Source organism: Pempheris klunzingeri, chromosome 1 (assembly GCF_042242105.1).
Source record: "Pempheris klunzingeri isolate RE-2024b chromosome 1, fPemKlu1.hap1, whole genome shotgun sequence".
Lineage (NCBI taxonomy): Eukaryota > Metazoa > Chordata > Actinopteri > Acropomatiformes > Pempheridae > Pempheris > Pempheris klunzingeri.
Genome location: NC_092012.1, coordinates 25,892,564 through 25,910,794, shown reverse-complemented (window position 1 = coordinate 25,910,794; position 18,231 = coordinate 25,892,564). Strand labels below are relative to the sequence as shown.

At 38.3% G+C, this 18,231-nt stretch overlaps 1 protein-coding gene across 1 annotated transcript; it reads right to left on the bottom strand.

The window, feature by feature from the left end:
* Nucleotides 1-8,372: 8,372 nt before the first annotated feature.
* Nucleotides 8,373-16,939, bottom strand: LOC139202986 (uncharacterized). The gene is made up of 12 exons (XM_070832613.1): nucleotides 16,931-16,939; nucleotides 16,480-16,560; nucleotides 14,948-15,054; nucleotides 11,405-11,496; nucleotides 11,199-11,302; nucleotides 10,835-11,107; nucleotides 10,602-10,695; nucleotides 10,412-10,479; nucleotides 10,077-10,292; nucleotides 9,816-9,962; nucleotides 8,651-8,772; nucleotides 8,373-8,379 (listed from the first exon to the last, which is right to left on the bottom strand). Exons 1-12 carry the CDS (start codon nucleotides 16,937-16,939, stop codon nucleotides 8,373-8,375), a joined length of 1,320 nt encoding a protein of 439 aa, XP_070688714.1.
* Nucleotides 16,940-18,231: the final 1,292 nt, after the last annotated feature.

The following is an 18,231-nucleotide window of genomic DNA, read 5'->3' as shown; positions in this document are numbered from 1 at the left end:
ACTGATCAATCAACACATGAAAGATCACAAATCGGTGTGTTATTATTTTATTTATTAATTTAAGTTAGTCATAGGTGTTACACACAATAGTGTTAAATTGTTGAACTTTCATGTAATTGCCAAAAGTCTCAGCAGGACACTGCAGGGAATCGAACCCCATCCCAGTCAACCAGGAGTACCATTACCAGTGCCTTTTGCTTTTTGACACTACATTAAGGTAAAGCAAAACCTGCATTAAAACAGCAAAAGCATTTAATATTATAGTATTATTATTTATTATATTTAATTCACCAAATGTGAAGTATTGTGGATATGTCTACATTTGACAATACATGGTTTGAATTTTAATTTAGATGTTTTACATTTACTTTTAAAAACTATTGTAATGCAGGAAATTAAACCTATGTTCTCCATATAAAGCAGCAAGTGCTATATGGATGACACCCCACACACAAAACACAAAGCAAACATTCAAACGTGCCTCTGGATTACACTGAACACCTGGTGGAAAAACAAAATTAGTTATGGGAACCTGTGAAAAAAATAAGCTTAAATCACAGACAATATGAATTACATGACAATTTTTTGGGGTTTTTCATTTTTTAAGCAAGAAAAATACCCAAAACACAGGGAACAATCTTCTAAAATTGAACAGGACATTTCAGTCAATGCTGTTAACCTTTACAATCTCTTTTGCCAATAAAACATGAATACTAAACATCACAACTATCACACAAGCACTACCATTAACTTTTACTTACAGATAAACAATCCACAATGATTCTTCTGTCCGTTTCATTTACTAAACAAAGCCACCCACACAAGTTAAATCTAGCAGTACGGCAACAGTTCCCTTCAATTGTCACTTGGGAGTGCTGTACATTTAAAAGCACAAACAATCCCCTCGTGATCACTAAAGTATGTCGGCACCACTGTAGCGTCTACATCATACTGTGTCGTTTTAACGTACACATGATCTATCAGTGTGCCTCTCTCCGTCGTGGGCTGCAAGACAAGTTGGACATATGTCCTGTCTGTCATAAATTTGCAGATTGTTGATGATTTCAAAATATCATCATTGAAATCTCCCATGACAGCAATTGTGTTACTGAGTGGATCTAACCAATCAAGTAATTTTCCTAAATTCTCCTTAAACGCCGACAATGGATAAGACGGTGGCCGATAAATGACAACTACTAAAATGTTAAAACCAACATAATGACACACCAAACACTCCAAATTAGCATTTGCTACTTTGACAATGTTACATGGCACATCATCTGTACAATACATGCCAACACCACCATGTTGTTGGTCTTGCAAAGCCATCAATGCCGGGTTGATACTACTGTATGACACACTCCGTGGATGACTATGAAAACTAAAACCACGAATCTTTACTTCATCCAACGACGATGCATCAGGTAGCCATGTTTCAGTCACAGCAATACAGTTAAGCTGCAAATGCTGTGTACATGATGCCAAATCAGAAACATGACTAATTAAATTATGCACATTCATTAAAAACACACTAAAACTAGGTTCATTTAATGTCTGCCCTGTTGCATTTTCTGTCAAAAACTGTGGCATACTCTGAATTGCATCCTTAATATCATCCCTACAATAAATGGCCTTAACGTTAAAATCCTGAATAATTAACCCTTCCAAACTTCTAACACGACTTAGTCCAACATATGCTTGGCCTGCAGAAAACACCTTCTTCAAAGACACAACTGCACTGTCAACACTGATGCCTTGGACTTTGTGAACAGTACAGGCCCACGCTAGTCTAAGAGGAAACTGACGACGCATTCCACCTTTAGTGGTCACCTTTTCCTCCTCTGGTTCAATTCCTGTCGAATCAACTAAATCTACTGAAACACTCACACGTTGTTTCCTCCTCTGTGCACCAACATGATAGTCATCAAACTTCACATACACTTTCTTTGGAAAGTCATTATCCGAACCAACTATGTGTGTTACTGTGCCACAAACACCGTTAACTAAACCATCAGCAACATCTACATTTTTGCACAGCATCACACGCGCATTCCTTCCCAATAACAACTGTTCAGCCAAACATGTGTTATATGTTTTGGCATGATGACCACTCTTTAACTCCAGTTTACCAGTTTTCTTATTATTTATGAAATCTTGAGCCTCTATCTCAACATAATCAGGACAACTGTTCAACAATTGCAAAACATTATGCTCATTTACTTGTCTATTGGTGGGAAAGATGTGTAAAGCTGAGCTGACTTCACCCGTTTCCCGACTTTTCAGAATCTGTACATCACTGTCTAACATGAAAGTGTCCTTTGACCGTGTTCTAACCCTGTTCAACAATTCTGCAAACACACCATCTTTCTGTCTAACTATCTGTTTAAGTTCAACCACTTTAAACAGACTAGTCCACAAATTTACACCTACATCATCTATGTACAGAGGTTTCCCTTTCACTGGAGGCAACTGGAAAAAGTCTCCAACAGCAACTACACTGACATTCCCAAAAGGAGAAAAATCACATGTCTGTTTAATCTGTCTAAGCCTGCTGTGAATGTATGTCAACAGCTTGTGGTCAACCATGGATATCTCATCAATTATTACAATTTTAAGATCACTATATTTAGCACGCAAAGAGTTCAGCTTCTCCTCACCCAAAGGTGTATAAGGAAGACGGACATCTGTGCCAATGCTAAATGTATTGTGAATAGTTGATGCATGCAAATTGTATGCAGCAATCCCTGTAGGAGCAGTTAACAACACACAGATATTATCAGGTTGTCGACAAACTGTTGACAACAACCTCACTGCCTCGTATTGAATAGCCTTTATTAAATGGCTCTTTCCTGTTCCTGCACCACCTGTAACAAACACATGTAATGGTTCTGCCTTTCTTCCTGCTACCTTATCCAGACACCATTGTCTAACCTGATAGAAGACAGACAGCTGTGTCTCATTCAGAGACCTAATTAAACCCAAACCATCACTTCTACTCATCACATTAGCTCTCTTTTCTACACATGCACTACTAACAGCTAAATCAGGAATGTCTTCCTCCTGTCCTTCCACTACCTGTTCTGTCTCTTTACGTTCTTTTACACATTCTAAGCGCTCCAACTCCTGCTCTGGGCACAGCTCACACCAGGCATCTTCAAGTACACCGTTATCATCAATCTCATTCTGAATATTATCCAATTCATCAGCTTCTATTTCAAACTTACTCCTGTTCAAATCAACTACTGACTTCACTAAATGGCTTGTTCCATCACTAAGCACAACTTCACCATTTTTATAAAACTGTTCAAACGTTTCACAGTTCTGAGGTTTAAGCTGAAAATCCAAACGATAAGGACAAAACAACTGCAGAATACTCTGATAAAACTGTTCTGGACATTTTGTCTCAGAAAATCGCGCATAACGAACAACTGCTGGTTGTGTTCGTGTTCTTTTAGTCACAAAACCACAATCCTGGTTTAATTTGATTGGATTCCTGGATTTTTCATTTTTACTCAAAACACGATATTCTGAAGCAAATGTAGCCAAACACATGTCATCAAAAGTACTATCATTTGGCCTGTTCTTATACCTATCTACAGAACTAGTCATCCACATGTCTTCTGCAGTAAGATCAGTGGATGCTGCCTTCTGCCTCAAGACATTCAGAGGTAAACTCATCCTAACTACATTGTCCCCTGTTGGCACAAACACAACTTTCCTGGAACACTCCTTTAAATGCATGTTTGTTAACCTATAAACTGCCTCTTGAGCACTAACATCTCTGTTATGCAAATACACACTGCCCAACTGTTTCAAAGCATCTTTAGCACTAACATTTTTGTCTTTAGAGGCTTCTCTCTGTGCATTTCCTAACAACAATCCTATCTCCCTCTCTGCCTTTGAAATGTAAGAAATAATGTAGACAACACATGCGTACGCATCTACAACATATTGGATGTCCATATTGGCATTCCAGCACTTCAATAGAGACTTACTGTACTGGTTTACCCAGACCTCACTAACCTGCCTTTTCAACACAACATGAGTACTACGAGCAACACTTCTATAAGCTGCCTCAAATACAACCTGATTGATCCCTAAACTTTCAAATAAATGTTCCACACTATCATAGCTAGTCTCCTCATTTGACAGAGCGTTCTTTATCATTGTCAGAATGTGTCCTGCATACTCTGCCCTCATTATACTGGAGTCTGTCTGACCTCTATTTACACATGTACACTTTATCACCTTTTCTTTTTTATTTCCCTGACACTTACACACCTCTTTTCTATCCTCATCACTTTTACCACGACAAATAAATGTTCGAGCTGACGCTGGCCTTGGAAAGTTAAAGCGACAAACGGTCTTTTTCTTTTTACACGTTTTTGAGTGACGCTTAGAATGCTGCTGCACAGATGAAACAATATCCAACAATGACTCATCTTGTGATGGCAATTCACAAGTGATATACCGATCTATAAACTCAACAACCTCCTCATCTGTGTTTTTATCAATCAGCGGAGCATTCTCTACCCAAAACAAACAATGTACATGAGGTGAACCACGCTGCTGAAACTCAACCCGATAAAAGTAGTCCTTAATTTTACCAATGGGATTATACGGAGACATCAGCACCAGCCTCAAAAAACAATGCCATCGATAATCAAACATTCTGGCTGCTGTGACAGGATTTCTACGCAACAACTCACACCTCTCTGCCCACTCCAGGTCTTCAACTGTTTGAGTCCTACCTTCCTGTTTCAAAACACTATGAAGGAGATTGGTCCACCTCATGTCAGCTGAAGAAAAAGAACAAAACCACGTAGGAACACCAAGCTGACGAACACAAGCCAACAGGTCACGTTGTGCTGTCTGCCAAAAAGCAGGAGTCCCTCTAACAGGTTTCAAAAAACGATAGCCATCGTCAAACTCTAACAACTGGTTCAAAGAGTGGTCATCTGTCAACAAGTTATCACTGAACTTTTGGGATGCATGACCTCCTTTCCCTTTCCTTAAAGCTATCGATACACTTGACTTCACCTGTTCTATCTCTGACATATACTGTGCATAAAATATATACTCTACATTCTGAGCAAACCTGCCATCAGCATGTAGAACCCTGTTATTAAAGTACCGTGACAGCGTCAGACGATTTGGTCGACTACTGTGATAAGTGAACCGACCCTGTGGGAACAACACAGGGAAGCATTTAGCTTCATTTGTTGGATCAGCAAGGAGTCTAACAGGATTGTTCCCTTCAGCTGGTGCCACATTCAAAATCCCATCAAAATATTGATCTAGAGCTTCCTGACCAATGTCAACAGGCATTAAACATGTATCCTGGAACATGCAATGCTGCTGTCTGTCATGGAGAAGCTCATCATCAACAACATCAGTAGAAGCCTCACCAGTTACACTACTATCACTGTCCTTCACTAAAACCTGTTCATTCTGTTCCCTACAAAATTCATTCAGCCAACCCTCATTAAATTGTACATCTTTATAGTGTAAATTTCTCTGTTTCAAATACTTCAATGCTTGCCTAACATGCATGGTGTCTACAAACTGATATTCATAATGCCCTTTATAAGTTAACTTACGTTTTAACTTAACACGCAACAAAGACCCTTCCATATTGGAACGAGGCAGCAGATTATTAGTTTGAACAATATTTGCTGGCACACACGTCACTGGCCCATGCACTCCATTTTGTCCACCTTTAGGTAATGCTAACATTTTCATGAACGGAATGTTTAAAGCTATCAAATGCTGTTCTAAGCTATTAAGACTTGCCAGTTCTGGTGGGATGGAATCAACTCCCAAATTCACTGCAGACTCTGGTGGCAGTTCACCTCTATTGATCTTATAATGACATGTGTAGCAAATCCACAACTGACCTCTAGCTGACTCCAACCACTGACACGGCATTACACAGTCATCACTACATTTGTGTAAATACTCCTCAGTAATACACTTATTTGCCACTAAAGCTACTTGTTTCCTCTGGTAATAATCACCCCTTTTACAATTCAAAACCTGATGTCTAAACAACAGTCGATGGCAAACACAACACACAAAATCTGGCCCATCTTTTACTTGATCCAAAAACTGCTCCATTACAAAATCAAACTGCTGTGACTGTTCTTTCCTTTGTTGCATCTTTAACTTGTTACCTACTTGAACCTGCTTCTTAAGCTGTGGATTTCCATGATATTTCTTTTTACTCATTTCTTTAACTTTCAGCTTATGCAACACATTACTCTGGTATTTATTTTTACTCATTTCCTTCACTTTCTGCTTATGCAACACATTACTCTGGTATTTCATTTTACTCATTTCCTTCACTTTCTGCTTATGCAACACATTACTCTGGTATTTCATTTTACTCATTTCCTTCACTTTCTGCTTATGCAACACATTACTCTGGTATTTCATTTTACTCATTTCCTTCACTTTCTGCTTATGCAACACATTACTCTGGTATTTCATTTTACTCATTTCCTTCACTTTCTGCTTATGCAACACATTACTCTGGTATTTCATTTTACTTATTTCCTTCACTTTCTGCTTATGCAACACATTACTCTGGTATTTCATTTTACTCATTTCCTTCACTTTCTGCTTATGCAACACATTACTCTGGTATTTCATTTTACTCATTTCCTTCACTTTCTGCTTATGCAACACATTACTCTGGTATTTTATTGCACTAGTTTCCTTACGCATCTGTCTATGAAACACATTTTCCCAATATGTCCTTTTTCTTATTTCTTTAACTCTTTCCCTAACTAATACATTCTCCTGATATTTCTGTCTCTTCATTTTTTTAACCCTTTCCCTAACTAATACATTCTCCTGATATTTCTGTCTCTTCATTTTTTTAACCCTTTCCCTAACTAATACATTCTCCTGATATTTCTGTCTCTCCATTTTTTTAACCCTTTCCCTAACTAACACATTCTCCTGATATTTCTTTTTTGCCATTGCTTTAATTGTTTCCCTATGGCACACAGTGAGATATCTCATTTTCAATTGGAAGTTCAGTTTCCTTTTCAAATACTTAGAAAAACAGTAATTACTAACATTTGCTTTACTCAGTGTTTGTCCATCTGATACATCACCAATACAAAATACTCCATTACTCACTAAACCTGAATTTGAAACTGTCCTTTTCTCTACACTTTGCTGTCTAATATTGTATGCTGTAGAATACAGTGTATTCCCTTTACAATAACCATAACACCTCTGCAGTTCAGGCTGAACAACACAAACAACGGTTTCATAATGGTTACCATTACAATTGTGTAAATAGATCCCCTGTTTTGTCAAACATCTGTCCTTGCTGCTATATTCCAGCCAACGATCATCACAATACGTATAAATACTCAGTCCTAAACACTCTGCTGCTGCTTGTATTTCAACCTCAGTGGCCCAACTGCCAACATATCGCATTCTTGATTTGGTAATGTACTCTACCACTGAGGAATACTCACTTCTCAAAAAACTCTGATAATCTACTGCATTGTTTTCTATTTGTTTAACCACAGCAAGCCTTACTTTCCTGTGGTTCTTCTGTGTACCACTCACAGCTTGAGAAAGTGCCCGAAAGAAACAGTTACCATCAGCCACTATATTCTCTTTCTTACAAGGATGTCCCAATAAACCAACTACTTCAGACATGGGTGAATCCAATTTCTCACACTCAAAATTTAACTGTCTACATAAAACCTGTGCAACTTCTTTACTAATCGGATTAAACTGTAACGGTCTTGTAACCATGTCACTGACAAACACAACATCAGCATTATCTTCAATCACCTCGTTTGTATCAAACATCTCAGAGTCAGAACTCCCAAAAGAAATGTCTCCCTCACTACCTTCAAAGCCTTTCAACGTGCTATCCACTAAGTCAAAAACCACAGCACTGGATCGACACATCTTATCAGGGTCTACACTGCTTCCCTCTCCTGTACAAGAAGATTTGTTGCTGCTTTCAAGTGAGCCTATAACACTAACAGCAGACATCTCAAACATTGAATAACTTCCATCAAGTGAGTCAATCAATGTAGAAAGATGATCCTTTAAATCCTCAATACAGCTCAAGTATACAACAACACTAGTTCCACCAACAACTGACATTCCAACAGCATTACGTGAATGAGAGTCCACCACTGCAAACTGGCCATTTTGATGAATAATGGCACAAGTGTTCTCACTAACAGTAAACAAGCATGTGTTACATCTGTTAAAGATGTAATTGAGTCCACCTTCAACATCATAAAGAACACCTGCTTTGATTAACCTCTCATCAGCACCCTTAGCAAACCCACTTGCAGTGTCACCAAACTTAAACTGATAGGTTTGTCCATCAATTACTGCCTGCTCAGGAAGATCAGGAACACTCAACAGACCAGATTCATGAATACTCTTGCTACTTTTAATATCCGTGTACAGCTGGTCACCCAAATACAGAGCTCTATCTAAATCTCTAGTCTTCCAACAGAATACACTGTTACGTGAATGTTCAGCTATACTAGCCAGACCTACTGCCATGCACTGAACTCCTGGATTTCTAAATATGTCAACCTTACCCTGGTGATATGAACCACTTACATTCATACAAACCATACAAGAAACACTGTCATCTGACTCTGCTGCGGTGGATACAGGAGCAGACTGCATGTTGGAAGCATCCTCATCCACAGCAATGTCAGCAGGACTCGCAGGGGACAACTCTGCAGGCGCCTCCACAGCATCTGATGCTCCATCCACCTGAAAACAATGAACAATTGAATTATTAGGATAAACAAAGACTTTGCAAAGAGTACTTTTATATGATGCAATGACAACTTAGTTATGGATATTTCAAACAAACCTCTATGCATCCAGCAAGACTCTCACCACTCCCAAAAGACACCTGAGTGGAAAGACGCACTGCTGCCTCCATCTAAAAATAAAGAAAACCGTTCATAATTTGTTATTTTAACACAACTGTTTATTTCTAGCATATATAGAATTCAGCATTTCATATGAAATTTCTGTTAATTACTCAAACTATTATATAGTTACAAACAAACAAAAATATAAAACACAAACTTGCTGCTTAGCAGATTGTGTGTTATTAGATGATAGCTGAAAAAACAACAAACCTGTGCCGTGAGCACTTCCTTCTCAGAAACAACAGCAGGCAGCTGAGTTGGTGCAGGGTCAGGCCTCTGTAAAAAATAGCATAAATTATATATATAACTGAAAAGCAACCTTATACACATCGACAATGTAAAACACATTTAAAAAAATCTATACTGCACAATTAAAGCACCATTAATTTACCTTCAAATCTTGTCCAACTACTGGCCACTCAAAGATGTCAGCTAGGGGATGTGGAGCCTCCTCACGTCCCCGAGTAACAACCTTTGAAACAACTGGACGCCTTCGTGGTCTGGGATGGACCACTGAATCCTCCACCTACAACACAAATCAGTTATTTTAACCTAAAGTCAATCAAATGTGTTCACACACACACACTTTATAAATGTTCGCAAGCTAATCATGAACTGCAACATTTAACAAATCCTCTAAATGTTACAAAAATATTCACATTAGGAAAATGTTGGGTTTCTATTCAAACATCAAATTAATAAAAACGCAAACCTGCTGCTTAGCAAGCCGTTTCTTGGACGCCGCTGATCTCTGCTGCTTGACCCTCTTAAGTTTCTACAAAACAAAAACCAACTTTTAAAATCAAGACACTCTTATCATTCATGACTACATACAGAAATCACTTAAACAACCAATACATTTTATATTGAACATACCTTTGTGGCAAAAGAAACAGAGTCCACTGACTCAGCAGAAGTGCAGTCTGCTGGAACAAGCACATCCATCGCGTCCAACATGTCAGCAGAAAACAACACAGGAGATGATGGGATGAAGGACTCCACAGGAGATCCACGCTCACACCTCTGAAATAACAAGCATGAATGACTCATTAAGCAACAATATCAAGAAACATCATAAATATACACGACTCAGTTACACAATCTCAACTACAAAACATCACATATTTCTCCATTTACCTTTTCGCCACGTCCAACTATCGTCCACGCAAATGGGTCAGCTGGTGGACGTGCTGCAGGCTTCTCTCCCCTCACAACCACCTTTGGAGAAAACTTGGGCACCCATGGCTTTGGAGGAGTCACTGGCTTCGATGAGGTCTCATCAAGGGTGGTGTAGGATGACCACCACATCAGCTGTGCCAGGATGGGCATCCCAACATCGTCGCTCAGGTGGACCTGTCAAAACAAAATATCACATACATCTTAACATCAACTTCTTCGTTCATTGCACATAACATAAATACAGCTTTGCATTAACAACCACTCATAGTATTGCAACGTTATTTTTAACTTACACCATCTCTGCTCCACATGTTCAGATGGGTCAACGGAAAGTGCTCAGCTGCAGAGAAGTACTTCACACCTTTAGAAAAAAGTAAATATGCTATGAGACATAAACATGCCATGAAGGTATACTTTACATTGTAGTATTTGTATATGCAAGTGGCTATAAAAAAAACCTTCTGCATCTTCATGAACACATACCCATTCGTCTTGCCACAGAACAAAACTCATTCCTGAGAACTTCCTGCAGCGCAGGCTCTGTGGTCAGACGCGGAGGAAAGTCCAGCACAAACACCTGACAATATAGTACACTTTCATCACCAGAAGCACAAAACTGAAATACATACAGTTTCATAAAACACAATCAATGCAAAGTCATATTTCAATGGTATCAATACAAATATAATTCCAAAATACATAAACGATCAGTTTACCTTTGGCCAACGACTGCAGGCACTAGCAATGAGGTCTGCAAAGTCAGCCCCAGCCTCAGTCACCGTCTTGCTGGCCGTGAGGTTGTTGCTGGGAGCCAGGAGACACACAGCGTCAGGACACCGAGGAAGAGCAGCGTGGACCAGCTCCTTCCTCAGGTCACGTGCAGCACCACCAGGTGTAGACATGATCCCGAAGGACATGTCCTTCCCTGGGATTGGCACAATTCCATCCGCAATCGCTCGCAGATGGGAGTCGCCAACAACAAGAACAAACTGCAAGAACAGAAAACATGTTATAATACTAATTGACAGTAAAAAAATCATACAGTAAATTCCTGTTGCAACAAATGTACATTGTAAATACCTTATTGCCTGGCACCTCCGGTGGAATGACCAACTTATGACTGCGCCCAGTCAGGAATGAAGTTGGCCATTTCTTTGGACGTTGACGCTTTCCTGTACCCCTGCCTGTTTACAATCAATGACATAATACATTACATTTAATAACTTCAACACTATAAAATTGTCAACATGTAAACATGCATGAGAAAAACTAGGACAGCTACATACGTGCAGAAGTTGCGTCAGGCTGCTGGAAAGTCACATCCACTGTCACTCGCTCAGCCAGTCTGCGCTTGGCCGCCACAGAGCGACGGTATGACCTGCCACGGGGCATCTAAAATACACAACATTGACATTGTGTCATTAGAGACATTACTCACTGAAACCATATGATTTCAACACATAAAACATTTTATATACTCACTGTGTTTACAATAAGGGACGGTGTTGTACAGATCTTTCTAATGTGTCGCTGTTTAGCTTCCCAGTTGATAAGCTCAACTGAAAAAGAAAAAATAGACATCCTTTAATGTCCAAAACAAACATTAATCCTTGAATGATAACTTTAACTACATCAGTTTTCTCACACACTCACAGTGACACGTTCACCCACACACAAGCCCCCCATACCCTCTCTACACACACCATATGCTTGTATATATGTTCAAATAAATGACAAACAAGCCAATCAGGACACGCGGTCCAAAACGAAGCACCTTAAGATACACACAGACACGCACACTTTCCACCAACAGTCATCTTTACTATCTTGGATATCCATCACACTGACCATATAAACTCACATCGAAACTACAACCATAGAAGTTATTGTCTTCGGAAAGAGAGAGCGGAAACCCACGTGATGTAAACACACAACGCCCCCCATCCCCGGTCCACACACACACAGTTCAAACACGATGTATGTTATTGTATTACAATACAAGAAACCGAGCAAGACACGCGGTCAAAACAAAGCACCTTGAAGATATTAATTTCCTATTGTGCCTAACTAACACGTTTTCTAAACATGTGTATGCATATAGGCTACAGTGACCGTGGACATGAACGTGCCGGTCACACACAAAACAAAGCAATGAGAAAGCGCGCGAAATCAAACAATGAATACCTGGACTGAAACTATACACCGCGACTAACAAAAGCACGGTACATTTTCACACACACACACATTTCTCACAAATAGAAACCAGCCGACCAAATAAATACTATATAAATATAATATAACAGCTCATTAAAGTCTGAACTAAAATCATCTCAGTTCTTGTCTCACAAACCGCCGGAAAACCAGCTGATGTGAACAACACAAAATGGCGCCGGTTACCGGGCCAACAGTAAATCGCTTGCTAATAATTTCTAATTTCTAAATCCACTTTCTAACAACAGTCAGCAGTACTATCTTCAAAATCCAGACCGCTAACCAAATACACTCACATCTAAAATACAATCATCTTAACTCTCATCTCAGTTATGGTCTTCCATGCCAGAAAACCACGTGAGCGAATAAAGCCGGCCGGTTAGCATGCTGCCGTGCTAACAGTAAACGTATGTGATTACAAAACGCTAATATCTCCAAACCGAAACTTTCTGACAAAACTTATAAATACACTTCATGACTACACCACAATATACTCACAATAATTTGGCTACACTATCATAACAACTACAAACTTAACGGTGGGCTAACCATCTACACGCTGTTTAACACGGCGAGACGCAAACAGCTTCGTTGTAAACAAAGAGAAAGGAATAAAGTTCAAGTTACTTACCAGAGAACACAGAGGAAACACGTGGAACTGCTCTAGCGTTGAAGAAAAGTGATTCTTGAAGACTGGTCCTCAAGTCGTGAAATCCTCAACGAAAAAGCAGAAAGTTCCTCTCCGAGAAGAAGAACTGAATCATCTGGCCGGTACACCGTCTTATAAACCTCACCTGTTCACGTTACCATAGGCGGGGCAAAACAAACTCGCGTGAATTCACACCGACTTCCGGTAACCTAAAAACGGAAGTTACAAAATAAAATACTATTGTAATTAACAAACACTTCCAATAAATTTGGTTACGCTTTTACAAAGTAAAATCAACAATCCTTGCATATTTACATATAATTATTGTTTTGTATCACTACTTACATATAATTATGGTTTTGTAGCATTGATTACAAAAAACCAATGATTAACCTACTATTACGTTAGTAATAGTCACGTCATGTTAGGACGCACGCCAGCACTGAATCTCGCGTGGGTTCACACAGACATCTGGTAACTCTAAAACGGAAGTTCCAAAATAAAATATCAATCTAACATCAAATCAATTGTGATAACTGTGCATGCGCTTTTACACAATAAATCTACAATCCATGTATACTTGGATATAACTATGGTTACATAGTGTTACGTACAGCGGCAAAAAACTCGCGTGAATTCAACACACTCGTGAAACGTTAAAACGGAAGTTACCAAAATAAAATAAACACTCAATGGAACTTGAACACTCATGAACGCTAGCTTTACAAGTAATAAATCCGGTTTACTTGTGCAGATAGAATATAATTGAGGTTTTAATACATAACTGCAGAAACTAAACACAAACCCAGATGACAATGTGGTCCAAATATATTTAAAAGTAAATAAAGCTGAATTAACTCACCCAGTGACACAATGAAACAAGCACTGCAAGTTGCTATTGTGTTGTAGAAAAATATTCCTTTAAAATCGATTGAAATCTCCGGAAAATCAAATACACGTCAGAGTGACTTTGCTCCGAAAAACAAACACACAGATTGACCATTTGAACTTCGAAATTTATACCCAGCGTCCTTCACAATCTATGTCTCAATCAGAGCGCAGCACAAGAGGGACGATACTAAGGCATGCACAAACAACACAAAAACAAAATGCTTCATTAAACATTTGACGCTATTATTTAGTGCCATTTATGTAATGTTTATTCTGTGATTTAAAACAAAAATAATTTATTATATTTATCCATTACTTTTTCCTTTTTTTTTTTTCTTTTACTAAAAATCATAACATAGCATTTCCCAACACTATAAAAACATAAAATAGTTCAGACCTAGATACCTGTGGACCGCAATGGCAAAACTTAATATAGCGCGCATGCGTTTCATGGAAAGTACCAGTAACCCTAAAACGGAACTTATCAAAATAAAAGTCATCATGCGTTTCAGTATACATAATCACAAACATTAATATACACAATGTAATAATGCCGTTAATTAAAACCAATGTAATTTATATTAAACTGTTTCCTTAAAAATAACACAAATGTTCTGAACCAAAATCAGTGATTAAATACAAAAATACTAAATTGAACAGCAATTAATAAATGTTGCATTTTTCCCTTTATGTGTTCTTTTTTTACTTTTTTGTATTCTTTATTTCATGATGATGCCAGCAGAAAAAGCTACCAAACACATTTCAGTGTTTAATATTGTTCTCTCTATATAATCTATTATATGTATGTATTGGATGTATCTATCATACAAAAATGTATTCATATAATAAAAAATATAAATAAAAACCAATCAAACACAATACCAATAAAATATAGAACATTTATTAATAATAAAACAAGTACAAAAACTGAAATATATTGCTGTAATTAAAGCTTAAAGCTTAAAGCGTCAGCTTCTCCTCCAGAATCAACTTCTCCTCCATCTTCAACTTGACATTCAGAATCACCGTCTCCTCCAGCTACAACGTGGCCTTCAGACACAGGTTCTCCTCCAGCTACAACTTGAAGTTCGGCTTCATCTTTTCCTCCTGGTACAGCTTGCCCTGCACCTTCAAGTTGACATCCAGCTTCAGCTTCACATGAAGCAGGATCACCATGTGCCATCTCTGCAAAACACATCATAAAAACAAACACAATAATGTTATATGCCTTTTTCATATACAAATTCTATTACACTGTCATCAATAATAAATCTTACGCTGACACTTAACACAGTCAATGTGCTAATTCTGGTCAAAAATTAAAGAGAATACAGACTTATAGCCATAATGTCCATTTCTACTAACAAGATCTTTGTGCTGTTATCTGTTATTATTCCTAACCCATGATGAAACAGCAAATCAATGACATGATTATGCTTACTTTGAGCAAACTAACTTGTATCTGGTATGATCTCATATCCTTTTCAATTATAATAGAAAACCAACATGTGAAATAACATGACAAAACTCCATCCAACGATGTAAATTCATGTCTCATGAACTGACTCTATACAAAATTTAACATTTATATGTCTACCCTTGCTTTACTGCAAAAAAAAAGTACCAATGTCACATTAAAATTATTACACATGAATAAAATATCTAGCATCTCTTTATCAACACACACACCATGACTACCAAACTTACCATCAGTCAGAAAGCACACTATGCCTTCCAGCTCCTCCACCCTCTGGAGGGCATCCTGAGCAATCTTTTTCCATTTCTGGACCTCTGCCTGAAGAACATTGGCCCTTTGGTCAGATGCCCTCCTCTTCCTGGTCTCTCTAACCAGGGAACCAACCGTCTTTGTAGCTGTCTCTGTAGCTTGTTTATAAAGTTGTGCCCGCGGCACAACTTCATCATTACAAGCATACTGCAAATACAAGACAATAACCCAAAATTAAACATACTACAATACTATATATATATATATATATATACACACACACACACACATATATATACATATATATATATATATATGTATGTGTAACATCTTGAAACTAATATATAGTACACACAAGGTTAAGAGGAAACACAATATCTAGCGAAAAAAAACTCAAACTACAATGTGGCAATTAATACTACATTCAACTGATATTCAATTATCATATTCCAAAACAGCTCTTCTATACACTATTAATACACATGACAAATGACTATGGCTGATTTTTATACATGAAACACAAATAAATTACAGCTGCAAACGATTCCATTGTAAAACTAAAACACACACTTTAGCTGCAATAATGGTGTCATTACTGGCTGAGCTCATACTACTCAGCCAGCTCTACCTGCTGCACATCTGTCCACCATCATGGCAGACTCTTTCCTCCATCACTTTCACGCTAACTCTGCTAGCTTACGTAAATTTGGCACTCACACCGCTAGCTAACCGTAACTTCTGCGCACACTCTACTAGCTAACACTTTTAGCTTAGCCATTTGTCCGTGACAAAGTCAAACATGTGCAAAATGAAACAAAAGCATGAAACGTGGCTATAAATACTAATTACAATCAATCATATACAAACTTATACAAACAACTTACACAGAGCAGCTGACAATCTCTCCTGACATCCTCTACCACAGCATTGTCCAACCTGGGGAGCTTAGAAGGACTCGTCATTTTCTGAAAAGCAACAGAATACACACTCAGTTACAACTAACACCATTCACACTATTAAATAATCAGCAAAACCACACAATTAACACTGAGACCGAAAGACATGAATTCAATAATCATGCTTACCTCAAAAAGCCAAAGTCCCGAACTGAGGTTGTCCCACCCTCCTCAAAATTTACATTGCGCTGCCGTGATGTCATGACGCCGGGACTAGTGAAGTGTCGGTTGCGAACGATCCGATTCGTAGAACCAGCTGTTTGAAGTAAACAACACGAGCTGATCAGATGGGGGGGGAGGGGGGGGAGACACGTCTCTATAGCCCTAACATTGAACTGCTGCTGGGAGGAGGCCCATTTTACCTGCCTGGAGAGTTCACCTCCGCCATTCTTATTGCTGATGCTGGTGTTGCTATGGACACCATCCGCTCCACTGTGGCAAGAACTCTGAACCAGCACCCAAATGACTTTGTTACCCACATTTGTATCTTTTCCTCTGCTTGTTTATTTGTTGATTATGTTCATGGTGGTGGTCACTTTTACTCACTTTTGCATTTTTTTGCAGCTGTAACAAGAGTAATTTCCCTCAGGGAATCAATAAAAGTATTTCTATTGTATATATATTCTATTATTCTATACCTCTCTCTCATTTACACTCCTTTGCAACTTGCCTTGCAGAATTGACCCCTCAGCCTGTTCAAATGTTTTAAATAATGTTATTAAAAGTAATCATAGTAATTATAGCATTGTTCAAAATTATGAATACGATATCCTATGATATCCTATATCAATATCCTACCTGTATACAGGTTTGCATGTTCAACTATAAATACCAAATATGGTATCAGGTGAAAAGTGGCAGTGATCCACTTTTATATAACCACAGAACACCTGATCTAACTTCCACTTTAGTCCATCAAAGTAGCCGTACAAGAATACAAAGCTAAAAATAAATCCTAAAACTAGAGGAAATACCTTCAAGAATAATTCAACATGAAAGTATTCTTCAAAACTATATATTTATTGTAGTATCAACAAACAAAAATAAAAGAAAATAAATAAAATATTACAACTATGCCACAAAATAAAGCAACTTAAACATATTCAGCCCTTATAGAATTATACAAACAAGGTGCAATCTTTAACAACTTCAACATGTGTGATCATGTTAGGTTCTTATATTGGCAGCTCAAGAACTCAACGGAGGTTTTTCAGTTTGGTCTCACAAACAGTTTATTCTGGTCACAGGTCACAGGTAAAGTACTCACATCACTGGACTCATGACAAACCCCAAAGGCCCAATCAAAGGAGCCCCCTCTCGTGTGTGTGTCCCTCTGGTGTGTCCTGTCCCGTCTCTGTTTCCAAACATCTCATGTTTAAATGCTTGTTGAATATCATAAAATACGTAACCATTTCTGATTAACTGTTTAGGTTCATGCGTCACAGATAGCACGTTCATGTAGTGATGTTATGGTAATCTAACAGTTGGAAGTTGGTTGTAAGGCATGTATCTATAATCAAACTTCAGAATGTGTTTTGCACAACAAAAGCACTACAATCAAGGTCTGTCTGGTGCATTCTGTCTACCTGCTTCACAAAACAATACAGGAGAAGCCACGTCTGTGGAGGTCAGATTGACATATTCCGTTCCCTCTCATGAGGAAAGACTAACTTTATATGA